The sequence below is a fragment of the Lacerta agilis genome, chromosome 17 (genome assembly GCF_009819535.1).
Source record: "Lacerta agilis isolate rLacAgi1 chromosome 17, rLacAgi1.pri, whole genome shotgun sequence".
Taxonomy (NCBI): domain Eukaryota; kingdom Metazoa; phylum Chordata; class Lepidosauria; order Squamata; family Lacertidae; genus Lacerta; species Lacerta agilis.
Genome location: NC_046328.1, coordinates 27,201,965 through 27,223,788, shown reverse-complemented (window position 1 = coordinate 27,223,788; position 21,824 = coordinate 27,201,965). Strand labels below are relative to the sequence as shown.

General features: G+C 48.5%; 2 protein-coding genes and 1 non-coding gene across 4 annotated transcripts; all 3 read left to right on the top strand.

The window, feature by feature from the left end:
• Positions 1-2,566: 2,566 nt before the first annotated feature.
• ZDHHC24 (zinc finger DHHC-type containing 24) lies at positions 2,567-9,071 on the top strand. Its single transcript, XM_033174865.1, has 4 exons — positions 2,567-2,862; positions 4,572-4,849; positions 6,274-6,586; positions 7,536-9,071. Exons 1-3 carry the CDS (start codon positions 2,582-2,584, stop codon positions 6,582-6,584), a joined length of 870 nt encoding a protein of 289 aa, XP_033030756.1. The 5' UTR covers positions 2,567-2,581; the 3' UTR covers positions 6,585-6,586; positions 7,536-9,071.
• A 1,283-nt stretch (positions 9,072-10,354) lies between these two features.
• Positions 10,355-21,726, top strand: TSGA10IP (testis specific 10 interacting protein). Of its 2 annotated transcripts, XM_033136268.1 has the most exons (8): positions 10,357-10,647; positions 12,178-12,335; positions 13,760-14,496; positions 15,657-15,876; positions 17,045-17,212; positions 18,680-18,779; positions 19,426-19,550; positions 21,542-21,726. In XM_033136268.1, the coding sequence occupies exons 1-8, from the start codon at positions 10,498-10,500 to the stop codon at positions 21,585-21,587; spliced, it is 1,704 nt and encodes a 567-aa protein (XP_032992159.1). In that variant the 5' UTR covers positions 10,357-10,497; the 3' UTR covers positions 21,588-21,726. The 2 variants fall into 2 exon arrangements, with proteins under 2 accessions (XP_032992160.1, XP_032992159.1); XM_033136269.1 differs by lacking the exons at positions 18,680-18,779; positions 19,426-19,550; positions 21,542-21,726 and adding an exon at positions 18,586-18,679 and having other exon boundaries at positions 10,355-10,647.
• On the top strand, positions 18,421-18,493 carry TRNAI-UAU. Its single transcript has one exon. It is a non-coding gene; the product is annotated as a tRNA-Ile (tRNA).
• Positions 21,727-21,824: the final 98 nt, after the last annotated feature.

Below are 21,824 nucleotides of genomic sequence, written 5' to 3'. Positions count from 1 at the left end.
CAAATAACCCAGAGATGCATTTTAAATAAAAGGACACATTCTACTCATGTAAAAACATGCTGATTCCTGGACTGTCCGTGGGCAGATTTAGAAGACGATTGAGCCACATCCGGCCCCCAGGCCTTAGTTTGGGGACCCCTGGTATAGTCAGTACCAGTGTCCTCAAAGGGCTGAAGATGTAGCTTAAAACCAAATTGGGTGTCTTTAAGCACAGAAATGGGCCTTGAAATGCATAAAGAAAGCAACCACACAACTTAAGCTACTCCTAAAATTCTTCCTTTCCCCATACATCAATTTCTTAGACGACATGAGAACATGCATTATGAGTAACATCAATGTTCAAATATTTCTTTAAACTTCCCTGTACGTATAGAGAAAATTAATTAACTTAAAAGCCATTTATGTAGTGCAATTATAAAGTGAAATGCATTATCATAAAACAAATTTGGGACGGATGGGAAAGAGAAACTTTTACTATACAAGAGCAGTGGTGCAGAAAATGAGTGCCTGATTTTCTAAATCTTTTAAATCAGCTTTCTCCTTTAACCAACACTTCTCAGACTGTCTTAAGGCAGACCACTCAACCACTGCTGTGTGTGTGTGTGTGTGTGTGTGTGTGTGTGTGTGTGTGTGTGTGAAGCTACGAAGAAAGCCAAATCAGTGGATCGTTTCCATTACCTGGTTGCCGCCATATATTATATTAGCACAGGCACACGCGTGAGAGGGAAACCCAGAAAGGAAAGCCCCCTTTCTCTCCGTCGCCGGCCTGGTCGACCTCATTTACATCTCTCCCTGGATGGCATCCTGGCTTCTAGCAGGATACAGTTCCAAACCTTCTTCAAGCTTCTCTCCCCTACCCCCCTTGCTTTTCTTCTCTCCTTGACGCTGCTGCTGCTGCTGCTGCTGCTGCCCCGTGAACGGAGATCAGCTGGTTGCACTGAAAGCAGTGGGGAGAGAAAGGACAGAGAGGGAAAGGAGGGGGCGCGCGAGTGAAATCGCCCTGGAAAAAAAGATCCCAATGAAATGTATTGCCAGCTCCCTTTCGTCCATGCACCTCTCTGCGTGTGTGTGACTGGGGATTGTGAAGTCCTGACACGGATTCTCCACTAGCTCTGAACTGGAGCCTCCTCCAGCCACCTCTTCATCCAATCTCCACACACACCCCTCTTCTACCCACCCCTGGGCTCAGCTAATCATATAAACATATCATCATCATGTATGTATAGAAGCGGCGGCAGCCAAAAAATATGGGGACGGACATATATATTCTCCACCACTGGCACCACCCCGCTTCTTCTGTCTCCTCGCCGCAGCCGCTACCACCCGCCCAAGCTGGTGGGAGGGGGGGGGGCGTCTTCTGGCAATAAAAGCAGATTAGAGACAATTACAGGTAGGTAACTGTGTTGGTCTGCCATAGTCGAAAGAAACAAAAATCCTTCCAGTAGCACCTTACAGACCAAGTTTGTTATTGGTATGAGCTATCGTGTGCATGCACACTTCTTCAGATACCAATAACAATACCAATAACAACTTTAGTTGGTCTGTAAGGTGCTACTGGAAGGATTTTTATTATTATTATTTTGTTCAGATTAGAGACAGACAGCTAAGTACCAAACATGAAGGAGATAATCTAAAGGCTCGATCTGCCACCACTAGCCACTTTCCACTCCGTTTGAGCTGCTTGCGGCTGCACGGCTTTGCGGAGGTGGGCTGGGGAGAGAGAGAGAAAGAAGCGGTGTGGGTGGGTGTGTTCGTGCAAAAGCTTTGGGCTCCATCTGGCGTCGGCAGAGAGCGCTGGATCACTTCAGTCGGTGGTGGCTGTGAGCTTTGAGGCAGCCCCGCAGCGAGAGCAGGGGTCCACCCCGGGTGTCATGCCTGGGGTGTGTGACAAAATCCCCCCGGGCAGATCAGCGTGGCGGCGCTCGCACTCCCGGCGTGTGGATTTTTGCGATTGGCGCGACCGCCGTAGGGAAAATCCGCCCGCTGATCGAGCAAATACGCTGCACGCCGGGCGTATTTGTGCAATCAGCTGGCGGCGCTGGCACCCCGGGGAGGATCAGCGCGCCCCCGGGTGCATGTTATGTTTGCCGCTCCGGGTGCCCGAGCGGTTTCCTCCGCCATTGGGAGGCTCGGCTGCATCCCGGGGTCCCCACTGGGTGCCGTCTGCCCACTCGCCAGCTCAGTTTCAAAGCAAACTTTGATCTGTGGTATTGATTTTTTCCTTAATTTTTTTAATAACTTTTTTCTCTTTTCAAAAAAAAAATCAATTTTTTAAGTGTCCCCGGATTTATTGAAGAAAATCTGGTAACTTTAGGGTGAAGGCCCTTAGATGTATGGTGTGCAGAAGCTTAAGCTGTTTGACTCAGATTTATTAAATAGGCGACTATATTCACATTGCAACGCAAGCGCTCCATTGACACTGAGGAATCGCCGTGAGGTAAACACAACTCGTGGGCCGCCTCACGTGGCGGATGGATTGGCTAGGCGGCTCGCCAATCACACTTCTAAAGGCGGTCCCGAGAGTCCGCTCGCTCTTTGGATTGGCAGCGAAGACTTCCTCCGGTGTCGCGCATGCGCCGCTATGGCCGGCAGCGGTTGGGAGCGGAGGGTGCTGCCCGTGTGCGTGGGGGCGGCTCTGGTGGGCGCGCTCGCCTTGGAGGTGATCGCGGTGCTGCTGCTTCGGCAACGCGGAGGCGCCGACGAGCGTGAGAGCGAAGCCCGTAGGACAGAAGCATTCCCATTTGTGTCGCTGGCATCGCTGCTTTTCCTACTGGTGAACGTGCTCGAGAACGCGCGCCGTTTCGTCACCGCCTCGCCCAGCACGCGCGGCGTTATGCTGGCGGGGGCGGGGCAAGGATGGGAGTGAGTTGGGGACGGCAGCCAATCAGAGAAGGGCGTGGGAATGTGGAGGCGGGGCTTGGGGAAGTGGCGGGAAAAGGCAGGAAAGGCGTTTTTGATAGGCTAGGGCTGGCTTCTTCAACCTCGGACCTCCAGATGTTTTGAGACTACAATTCCCAGCATCCCTGACCACTGGTCCTGCTAGCTAGGGATCATGGGAGTTGTAGGCCAAAAACATCTGGAGGGTAGAGTTTAAGGAAGCCTGGGCTAGGGAAAGGCGCCTTGGCCTGATGCTCAGCACATGCTCAGAGGCATTCTTCTCGTTGGTTTTTATTTTCCAAAGCTCTTTTTTTCAGAGGAGGAAAAGCCCTGAGGAGAGCAACAGCGCCAGTGAGGCCTAGCTAAAAGCTTGGGGTGCCTTAAAGGGAAATTAATTGAGGAGAAATTGCAGCTGTCAGGCAGGAGGTCCCATCTCTGGGGCCATCACTTAAAAAGGGAACCGGTTAGCAGATAATGAGAAAGGCCCCTGAGAATTTCAGGGTAGACAACTCTGTTAGATGCTCTGCCAGAGTAAACAGTACTGAACCAGATGTCTTACCTGGCAGCTACTGGCATTCCTAAATGTATTGCAGGCTTGCAGCACAGGTTTTTTTGTTTTTGGGTTTTTTTGTAAGCAAGATCCTGCTTCATTAAGATGATGGAGGCAAGTGTTAGAGAGAGAGAGAGAGAGAAACCAAGGGGCATTTAGAGAAATGGATTTAATATGTAAAATTTAAAAAATGAATGAGTATACTGTACAAGCAAAAGAGGAATATTGTAAATGAATTCCTCAGTGGCCACAAGGAATTGGGTATTTACTGCAGCAGCTCTTACATTGTGCAATTCATTGCATTTGTATGCTAGGGAGGTTTCTGTGCCTGATTTTAGATGCCAGGTTTAAACATATTATTTACAAGAGCTTAACCTGTCATGTCCCCTATTTTTATGTTACAGTATTCTGATATTTGCATCTTTGTTTGTCTTTGAATTTTGTCTCTTAGGTTGATTTTATTAAGTATGCTGCCTTGAGAAAGTTTTGTTCTTAATAGAGCAATGTAGAAATTAACATATAAAGAAATGCATATCAGGTAGAAATAAATGGGAGTAATCCCCATTGAATTTAGTAGAACTTAACTTATGGTTAAGGGGAAAGGCATACTTCCTGTCCCCACAGGTTCTTTGCATTTTTTTAAATAAAAAAGTTGCCCCCTTTCATGTATTTATTTGTTTTATCAGTTTTATGCTCCACCTTTCAATCAGTTGCTCAGGGTGACTGATAACTGGTTGAAAGAATACTCCCTCACATCTGTGACACAAGCTGGCAACCTTTAATCCTCTGGCTGCTCGACAGTCCCGGGGAAGCCTGCGTTTGGAGCAGTGTTCTTTCCTGCAGTGGAGGAGAGAAGCACTGTCCCCACAGTTGCTCCTTCTGTGGCCAACGTTTGGGGCTGGGTTCATCTCCCACTTGCTGTGTGATCTTTTCCCCGAGGGACCGAACTGCCAAAAGGCATTTAACCAGAGTTTTTAAGAATAAAACAACAACATTGGAAGCTGCTTTATGCCAAGTCAAACCACTAGTTTAACCCAGTTTCAAACAAACTGATGGGCAGTGGTTCATCTGGGATTTAAGCAAGGTTTCCCCCCTCCCCATGAGCCCAATACAAACCTCACCATCCCTCCTCACTCTCTTTCAGTTACTGCTATTCCTGCCAATCTCACGTGCCTCCCCGCTGCAGCCACTGTTTCTCCTGCAACGTTTGCATCCTGCGGCGCGACCACCATTGCACTTTGCTCGGCCAGTGCTTGGGATACCAGAACTACCGCTACTTCCTTTGCCTGCTGCTACATGGCTCTGTCGCCTTGCTGTACGGCTGCGTGATCAATGCTGATGTGGTCCTATCACTGCTCCAGGAGGGCACCTCTGTCCAGGCGATGCTGCTGCTACTACTTCCCTGGCTTATGTTACTGATGGGTAAGATTCATTGGCACAGTACAGACTCCATCACAGACCTACAGTTGCATGCTGGAAACTGACGAAATATGCCTCTGCACCACTCTTAATAGTACCAGCCCTGCTTTTGAGAGTACAGGCCACTCCCCTCTTACGTGGGGGTTACGTTCCAGCACCCCGCACGCATACGGGAAAATCGTGTAAGTGGGGAGCGCCCCCTAAACATCCTTGAAATGCCCTTGGTGCCTCTCTCTCCAATCCAGATCAAAAAATACTGTACCAAAAATACCCACAACTGGAATTGAAGCTCTGGGGCTGGCAGAAGGCTGGAGGATGTGTGGAAAGGTTGCTGCTGTGCTACTGCATGTATCAGCTGTTAGGCAGAGAGGCTGAGCAGCCTAAACAAAGCCTCACTGTGCCTCTGGTCTCTTTGGGGCTTCCTCTGCCTTGCCCTGTTCAGGCTCTGGGGAGGGTCTCTTCACGAGCCATGAGTACTCCAGCTCTCTTCCTCCATTTCCTGGTATGAATTAAATTACTTAATCATTTCCTGGTGCCACTGTATGTGGTTGTAGGTGCGCAAGTAGGGGAGATGCCTGTAACCGTGGACAGGGTTTAATTCAAGCCCAGGCTTACCTCAATCATTAGAGGATGAGATACTTAATATCAGGGTCATGGGTTCAAGCTCCATATTGGGCAAAAGATTCCTGCATTGCAGAGTGTTAGACTAGATGGCTCTTGTGATCCCTTCCAACTCCACAATTCTGTGATTCTACCTGCCCTTCTGCATTCAAAACAGATACTTTACCACTCAAGAAGGTCCCTTCCTCTAAAGCAGGGGTTGCCAACTCCCATGAGACTATGATCTACTCACAGAATTAAAAATTGGCAGTGGAAAGCCCCATTTTGGGGGGGGGGGTTTCAGGTCAAAGTTGAGCTCTGATTTCTGAGAATTCAAGCCTAACCTCGAGGGATAAAGGGGAACAGCCACTCACCAACACATCGCTGGGGAAACAGACAGCCTCACTGGGTAAACTCCCATCTTCCGTTCTGCAGATCGTGCAACAATGGAGGGCAGAGCGACGGGGCAGGGCCGGATTCTATTTTACCTACACTAAGGAAAGGGACCCAGCAGTCGACCGCAATCTACCAAAACCTACCATAGATCTACCAGTAGATCACAATTGACCTGTTGGACATCCCTGCTCTAAAGATAAGGCATCCCTGCCGTCAGGCTTATGATATACAAGCCATGGCACACAAGGAAAGGGCATTGGGAAGTGGGGAGCAAACAGGCATTTCTTAGAGAAGCTGGAATGAAAAGATTTTGAGGGGAGGCAGAGCCAAAACTTGCTGGTTTTCCAGCAAAGCAGGTGGAGGGTTCCTGGAGTCCCATTTTCCTCTCTCTCCTTTTGGTAACTAACGTGGCACTTGGATCTCTCTTGTAGGGCAGGTGAACATCACAATCTTCATCTTTGCTTTTGTGACTGATGTCTGCATTGTTGGCTTCCTCTTCTGCACGGGCTTCCTGCTCTTTCACAGCCTGCTGGCCCTGCGTGGGCAGACGACCAACGAATGGTTCGAAGGAGATCGTCAGTACGACTTGGGCTGGCAAGACAACCTTCGGGAAGTGCTGGGGGACCAGGGGCACCTGGTGTGGTTCATGCCTTTCATTGCTTCCCCTTTGCCAGGGGACGGGATCACCTTCCGAACTAAGTGCCCCCGATCTGAGCCACTCCCCAAATCCCGTGACCTCTAAAGGTGGGTTCCAGGGTTCAGGTTGGGGCTATGTATAACATGCACTTCTTATGCAAGGATGACCAGAAAAAAGCAATCGGTGGGCAAAATAATTTCTTTTAACAATAATAATGCTTGTTGTTGTTGTTTAGTCGTTTAGTCGTGTCCGACTCTTCATGACCCCATGGACCAGAGGTTTGTCCAGCGCTTTTGCATGTTCAAACCACTGCACATAACTTACTTGGTTGTAATCCTTACAATAACCCTGTAAGACAGGTTTGGGGGGAACTTTGTAAGCCAGCGGACCCTGGTTTACTTGCAAATGGTGGGGTGTGTCCCAAGGCACAATCACTGCAAGGCCTGTGAGTCTTGGAAGCTCAGAACACACAAGGCTACTTTTCTCAAATCTTCTTTCTCCTTGCTCTCTCTCCCACCTTGACTCCAAGAAGAGCTCTTTTTGTGCAATTCACAGGAGCAGCAGAAATAGAGTAAAATATTATCTGCAGAAAAATGGCCACTTATGATTACTTTGATGGAATGCTAATAATGACCCACACACTACTCATCCATTCTGGTTACTTTTTGTTAATCTGAAGCATTTTAACCTGCTCTTCAGTTGAGAGAGGCTCCCAGAGTGGATTGAAAAGATTAATAATAAGACAGCCCTTGTCTTCAAGCTTAAGGCAGTCTAGACATAAAAGGAAAAGCGGGGGGAGGGGGGGGAGAGGAGGAAAAAAGAAAAGAAAAAGAAAACCCGGACACTATTTCTTAGTTGTTAGTTATTTCACTTACAAGGTTCTCAAAATGACCATCTGGAATGGAAAGAATCCAAGCAGGGGAAGAACCAGGGATTACTGCATTTCCCAACAGAACTGATGGTAGCCCTGTTTCTCTTTCTCTCTACTGCAGCCTGATCGCAGACCATGACAATCTCCCTCTCTCTCTCTCTCTCTCTCTCTTTCTCTCCCTCCAGGTTTCCATTCTGTGTTTTGCAAGGGGAGTCGAGTCCCTGTGAGGGGAGAGTGATTAGCTACACCTCTGCTCAAAAGCAGATGAACTGAGAGATGAATTCTCAAATTTTTGCTCCCCTGTCATCAATAGCTTTTTCCTTTTGGGGTGCTGGTGACATATACTTCCATCTGATTTGGTGGCTTTTGGCACACTGGGGATGCTTTTGAGGGGCCCCAAATGGTTCACTTCAGTGGTCTGGAAGGAAGTCTCCATGGGAGCTTAGCCATCCTGCTGGGCTAAGTTCCATCTGGTGGCTGAGGTTGCTGGGACCAAATTTATTCACTGCCTTTCTGATCTGCATGGTACTTTTCCACCAGCTTATTTCACTCTGCAGCTGTGAAATGTCACGCCCCCTTCCTTACTCTCTCAGGCTGGAAGGCACAAGGCACAGGGATAAGCTAAGAAAACTAGGCAAGAATTGCGGTGAAAACACAACACAAAAGTTGGTAGTAGGTGCAAAGGCTTTACCTGTGACTCTCTTCTTGGCATTTGTGAGGTTGGTATCTCATTGACATAGGGAGCTTGCTTCTGCCAAAAGCGAGCAAGAGATGAGTGAAGGAATTCTGGCGATATTTATCCCTTTCCTTTAGAATTCTGCCAGCCGCTTTGCAATGCTTAGGATCCTTCCACATCTAAGCTCTGCTTTTGTGCTTTGGCTGTATTACCCACTGAATCCTTACAAAATGTTGCCTGCCTGGAGGTCTGCACTGCTGCAAGCCCACAAGATGGGACGGGCAGATCAAAGAGACAGGATTCCTGGCCTGTTTTCCAATAATGTTTCCAGTTATGTAGGGTGTATTAAACCGCCTTATTTGGAGTTGGAGAGTTGGTTCACCTAGCCTAGTACTGACGGCTCTGACAGATAGTGGCACTTTCCAGACCAGCTACATAGATGCTTCAGCTGCAGATGCTGAGAATTGAAACTGCGACCTTGTGCATGCAAAACAGGGCTCTACCATTGAGCTTCTGGATGATGGGAGAGGTGGGGTGTCAGGGCATCCTTTGCACGAGATGGTGGTTTGGAGGCTTAAGGCATCTCATTTGATGCTGAGCAGGCATTATAGGTTGACAACATTAGATAGAAACAGTACTGTTCCTTCTTACAGATCTATTCTGCTTCCTTGAATCGCAACAGTTTTGAGAGGACAGCGGAAAGGCAATGATGGAATTTTGAGCTGCATTCCAGAAAAGTTGTCAGCCCACACTGCTTGTAGGTGGTTTTAATTTCTAGGTACTTTCAATAGTAAATCAGCCAACAATGCAAACAGCCCCCCAGAGAGGAGGGCAAGAATGCTGGGCTCTTGAGATGCCCACCTTTCCTTGTGGCCATAAGTAAAAGAGATGTGAGTTTTACTCCTGTTTTAGCTGTGAGTTCCCTGGGTTAGTTTGGGGGAAGCTGCTATTCTCTTCTGTTTCAGTTTTTCATCTGACATTGGGCCTACCTTTAGATGTAAATGCACCTTTTTACATTAAAATGCTATTTAAAATGATAACACAATTATCTTGTGACTACAGTTTTTTATATATATATAAACACATAAACACACACTCTCTCAAGTGGCATTGCCTTTCCAGAAGTGGCCGGCTACTTTACAGTGATTGAGGACAGTGCTTCACAGACGGTGTGGAAGCCAAGAACCCCAGTATATTACTTCTGCCACGTCAAGATGCTTGAAGGCTGTTGCAAACAGGCTCTGGGGTGGAAAGGCAAGCTTTAAATGAAAGCCCAACATGGGTTGCCGTGGACTGGGAAGGCCTTGCCAGAGTAATTGATGTGTTGCTTACTTCAAGACTGGAATTACCGCGATGCGCTCCATGTGAGAGCTTCCCTTACGCTTGATCTGGAAGCTGCAGGTAGTGCAGAATGCTGCAGCACGGCTGCTGACAGAAGTGAGGCCTTGTCAGCCTAGAACGCCTGTGCTCAAGAGATCTGTGCTACTTGCTGATTTGCTACTGAGCCAAGTTCATTGTGTTGTTATCACTATATAAAGCCTTTAACAACTTGGGACCAGTTTACCTGCAAGATCGCCTTACCTCACATATGCCCAATTGACCGCTTTGATTGGTGGAATTGGCGCTACTACAAGCGCCACATAATACCTGTTACGCATTTGTAAGAACTCTGATCATTTAGTGTCACAGCACCCACTGGAACTCCCCGCTGATTGAGATCAAGCAAGCACCTTCTCTTTACTCTTTCTGCTAAAATCATTCCTGTTTAGACAAATTACCCAGATGCTTAGAAAGTTACCAGTTTTAGTATTTTAATTTCTGTATGTTATAGAGTAGCATACCCTCCAACATTTCTCTGATGAAAATAGGGACATCCTATTCCATTATTATTATTATTATTATTATTCATACCCTGCCCATCAGACTGGGTTGCTCCAGCATTAAATATTAAAAAAACGTCCTTATAAAGGGCTGCCTTCAGATGTCTTCTAAAGGTTTTATAGGTACTTAGCTCCTTGGCTCAGAGGTCACATAACTCCATACCCTCCGATGAAAATAGGGACGTCCTACCATCCCCTTCTACATTTCTCTGATGAAAATAGGGACATCTTAAGGAAAACAAGGACATTCTGGGATCAAATCAGAAACTGGGATGTCTTCTGTAAATCTGGAACTGTCCCTGGAAAATAGGGACAATAGGAGGGTCTGGAGTAGGGTTGTGATTCCCCCCCCCCTGATTTTCCTGTTTTATATTTTGTAAACTGCTCTGAGGGTTTTTTGTTTGTTTGTTTGTTTTGTTTTTACAATCAAGCGGTGTATAACTTTTATGAAATAAATAAAAATGAAAACCCCTGGCTGGGGAGAGCCATGTATTGTTCCGGAAGCTTGCCACTCAGGCTGTTCTGGAAGTGGGCCGGTTGCTGTGGTAACTGGAAAGCTGATGCGTCTCCTTCCATGTTGTCGTGGGCACCATGTTGAACCCTCATCGCCACTCAGTGCTGACCAATGCCTGTGTCAGGCCCTCAGTGGACCCCGTTAACCGGATCGCCGGCACCATCTATGAGCCAAAGGGGCGGGTGCGGCTTTTGGGCCTGATCTCGGAGAGCTCCGCTCCACAGCAGGTAGCTTGGAGAGGGCAACAGGAGTTTCTTGCTCCCATAAGCGGGGGCCATACTTCACACACACAAGACAACAAGATTAGCACTGTTTTAATATGCTCCTTAGGCACTGTACAAACAAAGAGGTGAAGTCACGGTTTCTCCATCCAGTGATATTTGGTGTGAGGAAAATTTGCCCTTCCGTAGTTAAACTACAACGCCCATCAGCCCTAGCAAGAATGGCCAATGGCCTGGGATTATAGATGTTTTAGTTCAGCAATATCAGCATGGCCAAAATGCTTCTGTGCACCTCATATACTTTCTAAGCGTGTTTCCCTTGCTACTGGGGGGGGGGGGTCTGCCTCACAGGGATGTGTAAGCCTTTGAAAACCAGAGAGATGTAATGTGAATGTGTGCACCAAGGCTACATCAACCTCCAGGTGTGGCCATGCTGCTTGTGGCCTTTGGAAGCCAGAGGATTGCCTGCTCCTAGCCAGAGGGTGATGGGGCCCAGGTGAATGATGGGAAATTCTCAGTTGGTCTGCACGGGAATCATTGTTCCCCTTGGACTTGATTTCGTAACTTGTACCAGACGTTGTATGGTGGGGAGGGAAAGGGTGCAGAATGCAAGTGAACATGCATGCCTAAATATCCATATTTTTAAGCCTCAGTTTCACATTGTGCCAGTCAGTAAATCGCACAGTTCAAAGCAAAAGCACGATGCACATTGCTTAATTTACTATGAAATGTGGTAAGGCAGTCCCTGCTGCAATTAGGGCATGCTGAATTTGTCAGCTTACAAATTCCCAAAAGGAGAGGTGCTAAAAAGTTGTAACATGACTTGGGAATTCAAAATACATTGCTTGGTTATATTGATTTAATTTAGTTTGGATTGGTATGTAAAATGTGTGTGAAATAGCATAGAAATCATGACAAATGATTGCCAAATACTTGCAGTTGTATATTACATATTAATATTGTTTTTATTTATTATTATTATTTAGCATGACTGACATTTTCAGAAGGTAAAATTAAAATTCATTGGTTTTCCTAAAGCAATTTATTCTATGCTACTTCATAAAATGTAGACTTGGCAAGCTACCGGTAAATGTTGTCCAATCACAAAAAATAATAGCAGATTTGAATTCCTCATACCCAAAAAGGTATTTTTAAGGCTCCTCACTGAAGAATTTAACAAGAAGTAAGTTCCACCCTGTAAAATGATACATCCTACTCCTTTATTTAGGAGGTCTCATTCTGCTGAGTGGGGTCCTGGGTATCTGCCCCAAAGTCCTGCCCGGATCGTACCACTAGAATCACTGCAATCGCTCCTAGGATTTTGGGTGGGCCCTCAGGCATGACATTCTTGGCTCCCCGCCCCAACCTGGAAGAGCAAACTGAGGGATCTCTTATGATCCAACCGATCTTCTCTGTGCAAAGTGGAAACTGTGGTTTGGTTTAGACGGTGGGCCCTCTGCTGGGCTCAGGGTCCTCGTGCCCAATAGCATGTCTCTGAGGCCAGCCTTGGTGCTATAAAATGTCTGTGTGACTCAGGAGGACTACCTGGATGCTGGTGATGGGATGCTGATCTGCATGAAGCGGGCAAAGAAGAGAGGCCCTCACCCCGCAAGGAAGCCCTGCTGGGAGCCTGAGGAAACAGCCCCAAATGCCAACAGCATCTCAGACGTAGACCCGGAGCAAGAACTGAGCAGGCAAGTTGTTGCCGTGGGCCTAAGGAGGGTCCCACCCACAGCACACATTTAAAGCACTCCTATACTACTGTAACAATTGTGGCTCCCCCAAAGAATCCCGCAACTGTAGTTTGTGAAGGGTGATGTGAGGGGTCTTCTAACACAACGCTCAGCGCCTTTAATAAGCTGCAGTTCCCAAGGTTCTTTGGAGGAATCCTAAGTAAGGACTGGGTGGTAATTCAAGGGAAATGCCCCTGATTAAGAGCAGGATCTGTTTGTGCTTGTCATTTTAAAATATACAGCCTGCCCAGACTGAGGTCTTACTGAGAGGTCAAGTTTTGAAAGGAGCATTTTTACAATTTACACAGATCAAATATGGAGTTAACTCTTTATTAGCAAAAACATGATCCCCCAAGACTTGGGGTTGAGTGTCAGGCCTAATAGTCAGAACAGCACATTCCCAGTGGTCTTCCTCCATGAAAATCAGTTGCCGAGACTATGCCTCCTCACAGCCTTCCCCTCCACTGCAGGGCTTTTTTTCAAGCAATCTGAGACTGCGGCTGCAGGCAGCCAACCTACCTCTCCTCCGTCCTTTTCATGCCTCTCCGGGTTCTGGGAAACAATTGGGGAAGCGAGATTGTCACATCAGGAGGGGAAGATACCTGTGATCCTTCTTCAGCAGGACTCATCTCTGTCTCATCACCTCCCTCCTCTCCTGCTTCAGCTTCTGTCTCTGATGCTGGACTTCTCTCTGCCACAGACTCTCCCTGCTCACTAAGTCCTGTACTCCAGCTTCCGGCAACTCCTCTCCCCAGTCCTCTCCCTCCAACCACTCAGCATCGTCCCATCACCACTCCACAGGCTGTGAGGCTTCTTCTCTGAGTGGTTCCCCAGCTGGTTTCTCCCACCATTCCTCTGCACCCAACCAATCCATGACATAGAATCACAGAATTGTAGAGTTGAAAGGGACCCTGGGGATCATCTAGTCCAACCCCCTGCAACGCAGGAATATATAGCTTCCCCATACAGGGATCAAACTTGCAACCTTGGCATTATCAGCTCCATGCTCCAACCAACTGAGCTATCCAGGTTCACGAGTGAAATGTGCATCAGATGCTTCAATTGTACTGTCTGCAGTTCTTTTAAATTCTCTTTGCCACTGAGCCAAAGTCCTTCAATAGGACCTGCCTCCGTGGTTGTGTCACACCCACTAGTGTGATTGGAATGTAGCAGGATGTGCCCCCCAAAAGAGAATGCCAGTGAAAAACCAGTTGCGATTCTGTGTGCCGTTTTACAGTGGAGGAGCAATAAATGGATAGCGCTAAAAGCTGCCGGAAGCTGGAAGCGTTTTGATGATCCAAATCAAAGTTGGGAAGCAGGGTTCCAAAACTGGGAGGTGGGGAGACCAGGTTTGTGTCCAATCTGAGTGTTGCTTCCCCCACTAGGCAGCACCCAGTACCTCCCACTCCAGATGTCAGCAATGCCTCACCAAGCCCTACACCAGTCCCCGCATCTGCCAAGCAATCTCGACCGGGTTCCTTTCCCTTCCACTGGATGTGGGAAAGCATCTCTGTCAACGGCCAGGCCATGTACCAAGACCGGCTCCTGGAGAAACCCAAGAAGAAGAGGTCCCCTCAGACTTCTGTCACCACCTTCCGTGAGCCTCCCTGCACGCCAGAGCTGGGGAACACAAGAGCCGGCAGCCCTAAAGGCGGCCATTGTTCGAAAGACCCCAAGCCCTCGAATGGTGTTCCTGAGGATCCCTGGCCCGTGTGCCAGAAATGCCACCGCCAAGTGAGCCCGGCTCCTGGGAGCTCCCTCGTGCCTCTCTACTGGAAGATGGACACCCGGTTGGAGGATCGGAAGCGGCAGATGCGCAAGGAGCGCCAGCGCTGGCTGCAGCTCACCCAGAAGCTCCTGAGCCTGGAGGATCAGGGCCCCAGGAGCAACAAGCACTTCTCGCTCAAGCGGCTGGAAGAGAAACTCCGAGCGGAGCTCCTCTGCCTGGCCACAGAGCCCGAGGAGCCTGGTCCCCCGAGGGAGGCGAGGAAAGCCAAGGGCCGGGCCCAGACCGACAAGGAAGAACACCTGACCTTCCAGCCCACCATCAACCGCAGGATCCCCAATTTCAAGAGTCTCCAGAGGCGCTTCCAAGAGCAACTGGAGCAGAGGAAGGATCAAGGTGGGGAGCAGTCATTCATTGGTAATGGGCAAGGTGGGGGGGGGGCATAAGGTCAACATTAAGGATGGTATCCAAGTAAGTCCGACTCAGTTTGGTAAAGTGAGTTGTTGTTGTTGTTAGGGAAAAAAACCCTGCTCCTTTTCCTTTATGGGGTATTCCAGAGCCCATATAGAGTCCTTAAGTGGGTTCCCTATTGGTAGGAGAAATAACAGCCAACCAGAGTAAACCGAAAAGCAAAGCGGCTAGCGATCCTGATCTTTATTCAGGGGACTGTTGCAACAGGGTTCCCACTCACCACACGCAGGAGGGAGGAGAACTCTGAACAATGGTGCGCAAGCCCATATATAGACTTTTGAAATTGCCCACCCTGTAGCCCAAGACTACTATCATACGTACATCACAGAAGGGGGCGGTCTACAGCAGAGGAGGCAGTCTACAGCAGAAATCCTGTTTGCCAGGATACCTGATAACGGTCACTGATTGCATTACCTGGGCAGCCTGGCCATTCTTTTGTGATGGTTAATACTTTAGTTCCTGAATCCAGGTCACAGGCTCACCCTATTCATACACAAATGAACCCTTGAAGCAGGATTTGCAAGCAAAAAGGACAGTGGGAAGGCTTTCCCCATTTGCCTCCTTTACTGCAGAGGAATATTTGAGGTCATTGAGAGATTCTAAATGGCTTCAAGATTGTTCTCCTGACCTATACCATTTCAGACACATGGTTCATGTAATTAGATATGTGTGCATTTATGAACATTTATTCTATATTTGAGACCTTAAAATTCTTAAAACATTATTATTACTATTATTACATTTATAGCCTGCCTTTCCCTCTAACGTGTGCTGGCCTCTCTTTCTCTTCTCTCTTCTCTTTTCTCCACTCTCTGTTTTCCTTTCTTTGCCTTTTCTCCTTTTTCCTATTTTTCTATAGACTGGATTATAAGAGCAACCATTGTCATTTAAAGCTTACTCGCAATCCGATGTATCCTTTTAAACGGTGCAGTTCCTGTTTGGATGCTTGTTTCTATTTCAGTTGCCGTAGTTTCAATTAAAAAAAATACTTTCAATTAATCAATTAATATGTTGCGAAGTGATGATATGCGGGCAGGCGGGTTGGGGCAGGTCACGTTAATGCCTCTTTGGTCTCCTCCGCCCAGCAAAGCTGACCATCTGTAAGCCTTTCCGACTTCACTCCACGGGCAGCTCCCAGCAATTCTCTGGAGAAGAGGACAAGCAGGACTCAGAAGACCCGTATTACGAGGTCCGGCGGTTGTATGGGGTACACTGGAGGGTCCATTCTTGCCCGGACTTTGGTCCCCCCATGGTTGCTCCAGTGATGCACACCAAGACCTCTGGCAAGCGGCAAGAGGCCAACAGGTAAGCAGGGCACCTGGGGAGGGGGGTGGCGTTTCCAAAGTCTTTGTGCTATTATTTCCCGCAGTCCAATGAGAAAGGCCAGGGGGTTGCTTGGGGGTAGGTTGCAGAATTTTCAGCTAAGCATTAAAACAAAGAACCCCAAAGGCTGACTTTTGCTAAGTGAAAAGTTAGGGATGGAGGAGAAATTAAATTCATTTTGTGTTTAAAGAGGAACCTAACTCGCCATTTCTGAAACAGGAAACAACCCCACACCACACACCTTTGAAATACTCACTCCCCTAAATTGTGCAATTCACTTCTGCAGCCAAGTAACGTGTAGAGAAATGCACACACTAACATACAGTGTACATAAAAATGTCCAACTTAGTGAAAATAAGACGTGATTTATTGGGTGAGAACTGCTTTGCAAAAATGCGTATGTTAAGCAAAACTGCAAGCAGGTACAGTCGTACCTCGGAAGTCAAATGCCTTGCGAGTTGAACGTTTTGGCTCCCAAACGCCGCAAACCCAGAAGTGAGTATTCTGGTTTGTGAACGTTCTTTGGAACCCGAACGTCCGACGTGGGTTCCGATTGGCTGCAGGAGATTCCTGCAGCCAATCGGAACCCGCGCCTTGGTTTCTAAATGTTTTGGAATCGGATGTACTTCTGGAACGGATTCCGTTCGACTTCCGAGGTACGGCTGTATGTGTATATTAAGGGGGGAAATCATACTAAAATGCTGGTAAATGTTCACGAGGACCCCTTTTTTAAAACAAAAATCACAAACTGATGTGGAAAAGTGGAGAACGGAACTTCAGGTAGGAAAAATGAGAGACTGCAGTAGACAAAATTGCTCATCAATGAGACACCGTGTTTACCGAGTGTTCGTTCATCCAGTCTTTACTGACATGATTATACCACAGTTAGCATTCATCCAGCACGGCACCCATCCCAGTTTGCTTGCAGAGCATTTACACATCTTCATTATTCGTTGCCCTCACCCTTTGCAATCCATTTCCCCATCGCTTTCCTCCCACCGCTAAAAAGTCGGCCTCTTTTTTAAAAGTGGCTTTGCTGCGCTCGGGCGACAGAGCCCTTCAGTCCTCACAATGCCAGCCTGCCTGGAGGACCCCCTCACCCTCACCTCTAGAGGTTTCCCCATGCCCGAGGTTGGCCTCTTTTTGTTAGGATGCTCTTGCAGGAGTGGGAGAGGCAGGAACGGAAGGAGAAGCGGCGAGCCGAGCTGCGCAGGGCGAAGGAGCAGCAAGTGCAGCGGGAAGTGGCCAAGTGCTTGGCGACGTACCAGACCATGGACCACCCCTCCGTGTCATTGCAGAGAAAACGGGAGATGCTCAGGTAACCTGCCGTCAGGTTTCTGCAAAGTCCCTCTGGGATGTGGGGCAGAACGGGGGCTGCATATGCACCATAACTTGAAGGTGTGGGACTGTTAAGGACAGTAGGAAAGAATATATTGATTAAATATTATCCTTCCTTCACTCGCGCTGGTGAGTCATGTAGCGGAGCAGATTCCCCCCGATACAGCAGTAAGCTAGTTTGCAGATTTGTTTGAATCTCTTTAGTTAAGCAATCTAGTCTCACTGCCCAGATTGGATTATTCCTGGCAAGTCCCCCTTGATCTCTCTTAAAAGAATCAAGACACAAGAGTCTTAAAAGTAACTAGTTTACTCACATTCAGTTCACAGTATAATCCCTGAAGGCAGGCTTTATCTTGTAATTACAGAACAAAGTGCGAGTTCATCCCATATGGAGATTGAGCCCATGTACTGCTGGCTGAGAGCCAGCAGACAGCAAAATACAAAAAGGGAAGAAAATGCCATCAAGAGAAAGATGGGTGTGTGACTCGCATATTTTATGGAGTCAGCCAGGGTCACGCCAGTCTGTCTGGTCACATGCAGGGGGAGGACGCTCCAGACCAGTGGAACAGGAAGTTATACTGGCTGGCGTAACATCCCCCTGCCTGTGTCCACTCTAGGGAAACAAGGAATGTTGTATTTGACTGCTCGAATGGATTATATCCCACAGAAAGCACATTTGGAGCACATTCGCCATCCCCAAAGAACCCTGGGAACTGTAGCTTACCCCTTGCAGAGCTACAGTGCACAGGATTCTTGAGGCGGGCGGATGTGCTTTAAAGGTGTACACAGCCCGTTTTCTGGTTTGCACTCGGCTGCCAACTAGGGTTGTATCAAGGGCTGCCAAAATTATTACCCAGCAATATCTTCATAAGGCTAGAAGGAGCAATTCTGCTCTTGAGCATGACAGAGGGGTGGGGATTCAAACTTCACCTTCAGAAAACAATGGCACTGGTTTCTGGGAAGATTATGAGCACTTTCCTGCCAGTGAAAAGTACTTAAGGAGGGCCACAGAGCAGGGTGTGGCTTGGATCAGGGGTGTGGCCTCGAGAGGATCCCGAGGGCCAGGCAGAAAAGCCTGGAGGGCCGCATTCCTGGAATATTCTTCCTGGCAACAGCTTCCTCCCCCCTTATGCCGCTAACTGACTTTTAAAATCTAGAGATGCCATTGGGGAGGATCGAACCTGGGTTGCCCAGATAGCTCAGTTGGTAGAGCATCAGATTTATAATCTGAGGGTCATGGGTTCGAGCCCGATGTTGGGCAAAAGATTCATGCATTGCAGGGGGCTGGCCTAGATGACTCTCACGGTCCATTCCAACTCTATAATTCACACAAAGCAGGTGTTCTACTTACAGGGGAAGCAGGCCTGGTTATTTACAGGTTGGGGTAGAGGGATCAGAAGAGGAACAATACAGCTAAGGCCTACCAACCTCTCACTTTGGTGTGCAGGAGGCAGGAAAAGCAGCGCATGGAGGAGTACACATTGCAGCTGCAGGAGATGCAAGACCGTGTGGAGAGCAGACCTTTCTTGTTTGAGAGAGTCATGCAGGTGAAACGGGGGCAGGGGGCTGGGGTGGAGTGGAGGGGAAGCAATGGGTTATAGAGCACAGCAGCTTGAATATCCGGTTCAGTGCGAGGAGACACAGGTTTGAGTTGTCCACTCGGCCTTGATTTATCAATGCGGAAAACCTTAAAGCAAAACAATAATTCTAAAAATATTATTTCCAGCACTGATCTCAGGGTTCCCGGGAACAGTAACTTTCAGCCCTATGCAAGCAGGAATGCTCTTGGACTGGCACACCTCGCCACGGAGGGCATTTCGCAAACAGGAGCTGCCACCGAAAAGGCCCTGTCACAGATCAGCGCCAATAAGCCTCACCTCCTTCGCTGTGTTTGCTGCCATGGGCACCTTTGGGAGGAAGAGCTGGCTATAAACAGAACAAATGTCAATGGGCAGGGACTTCCGGAGGGTAGGTTCTGGCCACACTGAAAGATCAGTTCCTTGCAAGGCGATCAGAGGCCTTTAAAGGAAAAGACTTGCTGCCTTTGTTCTGGCAGAGCCAACAAAATGGCAGCAGAGAGAGCGAGAGAGCACAGCCTGTGGCAGTAGGGCCATTTGTATGGGTTTTTGTTTTTTTTAAACTACTCTGCCTTTGGCCTGCCTGTGTCTCCACTCAAGTCTCTCTCCCTGCCAGGCCAACGCCCGCCAGGCTGTGGAGCGCCGTTTCTCCCAGGTCCTGGCTGCGCTGGGGATCGACGAAGAAATGCTGTGGAAGCATGCGGTGCGGCAATCTGCTCGCAAGTCCTCGGCCAAAGCCATGTAAGGAAGGTTGAGAGGAAGAAGGTGGCTGGCCGGAGGCCTTCTCCTTCTTCCCCTGAGTGAAAACAGATATTTCCCCCTTGTTCATTTGGAAATCATTATGGACATGGGGTCTTTTCTGCATGCCAAGCTAGGGGGCTCTAGCACTGTTAGAATCATAGAATTGTCGAGTTGGTAGGGATCCCGAGAGTTCATCTAGGGCAACCCCCCGCAATGCAGCCGTTCCCTAAAGAAGAGGAGCTTGTGCGCCCGGGATGGCCTGCTGGGACTCCCTAGCACAGCCGATCCCAGGCGGGCTCACTGTCAGTGAACCCCGCTTGCAAAGAAAGAATTGGGGAGCTCCAGATTGTTTATTGGGCACCAAGAGAGAGCAGAACTCAAAGCAATGGCTTCAAGTTACAAGAAAGGAGATTCTGACTAAACCTCTGGAAGAACTTTTTGATAGGAAGAGCTGTTTGACAGCGGAATGGACTCCCCTGGGAGGTGGTGGGCTCTCCTCCATCAGAAGTTTCTAAACGGAGGCTCAATGGTCATCTGTCAGGGATTCTTTAGCTGCCACTCCTGCATTGCAGGGGGCTGGACTAGAAGATCCTTGGGGTCCCATCCAACTCTACAGTTCTATGATTCTATGAAATGCTGGTGTGCCCATTGGGGCTGATGTCAATTGCAAGCTATTGATTTATATATTTTACATGGGCTTGTGTCCTGTAAAGGCCCAGAGGCATTATGGAGAGAAGACAGTGGGGTGGCTGCCACCTCAGCTTTTGCTTTGCAGCACACATGCCGTGTAAATGAAACAAGGGGTAAGGCAAAGGGATCCTTCCCTGCTGCTGCCACCTGAAAAGCTTATTTGGGTGGTCTGGGTACAGTGGCGTAGCAAGGGTTGCCAGCGCCTGGGGACCGCACGGAGTGGGGTTGGGAGGGAGGGAAACTGTTACATGCACATTCAACTGCCTAATGGCCTCTGCATCACCCAGGAGATCGCAGCTGCAGAGATAAGAAGAGTCGCTCCGTTGTCTGGAGAGATTACTTCCTGGTTCACATGGAGTAGCCGTTCTCAATGGAGCCGAGTGTCAGAATCGTGCAGCTACACTGAGGCAGCACCGGGTGTTGACATTTTTGCACCCAGGGCAACTGCCACTGTGCTGCCACCCCCCACCCCATGCTACGCCACTGCCTGGGTGGGACGCGAGGGGTGTGCAGGCATGGAGAGTGGATTGGTGTGTGTGCATACATGGAGGTCCCTGGAAAGCCCTTCTTTCAGGAGGCCATGTATCCTGCTTTGCAGAGCACAGCCTTCTCTTCCCTCTGTTGGAAAGGTTGCACGGTCTATGTCTGGATTAAAAACAGTCCATGCTTTAAGCCAAGGTTGGTTTAAAAAGCTGGGGCCTTGAAAGGTTGCCCATCAAACGTTAGTAATTGCACAGCAGTTCTGGCCTTTCTATATACAGTAAACCCTCGGGTTACGTTACTCTTGATGAACGTAAACTTCGGGTTGCGAAATCTGCAAACCTGGGAGTATTTTTCCGGGTTTCGCCGCTTGCGCATGTGCAGAAGCACTCTGCGTGTGTGTGCAGAAGCAGTGCCTCTGGATACGGATTTTTCGGGGTGTGCACAGACCCCTGGAACGAATTAAAATACATACCCAGAGGGTCCACTGTAGTGGGCATCTGGTTGGCCATTGTGAGAACAGTGTTGGGTTAGATGAGCCATTGGCCTGATCCAGCAGCCGGCCCTTCTTTTGTTCTCATGAGCAGGCACACAGATCACCTGCTCGCTGTCCTATTCCCCCCCATGGCGAGATGTATTGTGTTCCTGTTCACACTACAGAAATTATTTCTGCATGCGAGTTGTTACCTACAAAATTAGCTCATGCAAATTTTATGTGCATCTGCACCCTCTTTCATCTTGGTTTTTATTTTTTTATTTTTTTGGGTAATGCACACCTGATGCCTTGCCCAGGACCTTCTCAGACCTGTGGTGTGTTTCAGGCGTAGGAGGACAGAATATCCGGAAGATCTCCCAGAATCGACCTGAGAGCAAAGCCTGGCAGGCAAAGAAGAAAGAGAGAGAGAGAAAGAAAGAAAGAAAGAGGGAACGTTGCAGCCAGATCTGCACCTTCTGGACCTGTAGTCATGAGGCACCTAGAAATAAAACTAGCTTTGGAGACGAGAAAGACTCAGCCTGCTCTGAGGGGGTTGACCTGGGCAGTTGAAAATGGCGCTTGGTGGCGATGAAAGGTGGGGAATCCTTCTCAGCTCAAGGGTCACTTTC

Excerpts from the sequence above, each read along its gene's own strand:
- TSGA10IP (XM_033136268.1), top strand. The coding sequence starts at position 10,498 with ATGTTGAACCCTCATCGCCACTCAGTGCTGACCAATGCCTGTGTCAGG. Across the intron at positions 10,648-12,177 it reads AGAGCTCCGCTCCACAGCAG|GAGGACTACCTGGATGCTGG; the intron begins GTAGCTTGGAGA and ends TGTGTGACTCAG. Across the intron at positions 18,780-19,425 it reads TGTTTGAGAGAGTCATGCAG|GCCAACGCCCGCCAGGCTGT; the intron begins GTGAAACGGGGG and ends TCTCCCTGCCAG.
- ZDHHC24 (XM_033174865.1), top strand. The coding sequence starts at position 2,582 with ATGGCCGGCAGCGGTTGGGAGCGGAGGGTGCTGCCCGTGTGCGTGGGG. Across the intron at positions 2,863-4,571 it reads GGGGCGGGGCAAGGATGGGA|TTACTGCTATTCCTGCCAAT; the intron begins GTGAGTTGGGGA and ends ACTCTCTTTCAG. Across the intron at positions 4,850-6,273 it reads CTGGCTTATGTTACTGATGG|GGCAGGTGAACATCACAATC; the intron begins GTAAGATTCATT and ends TCTCTCTTGTAG.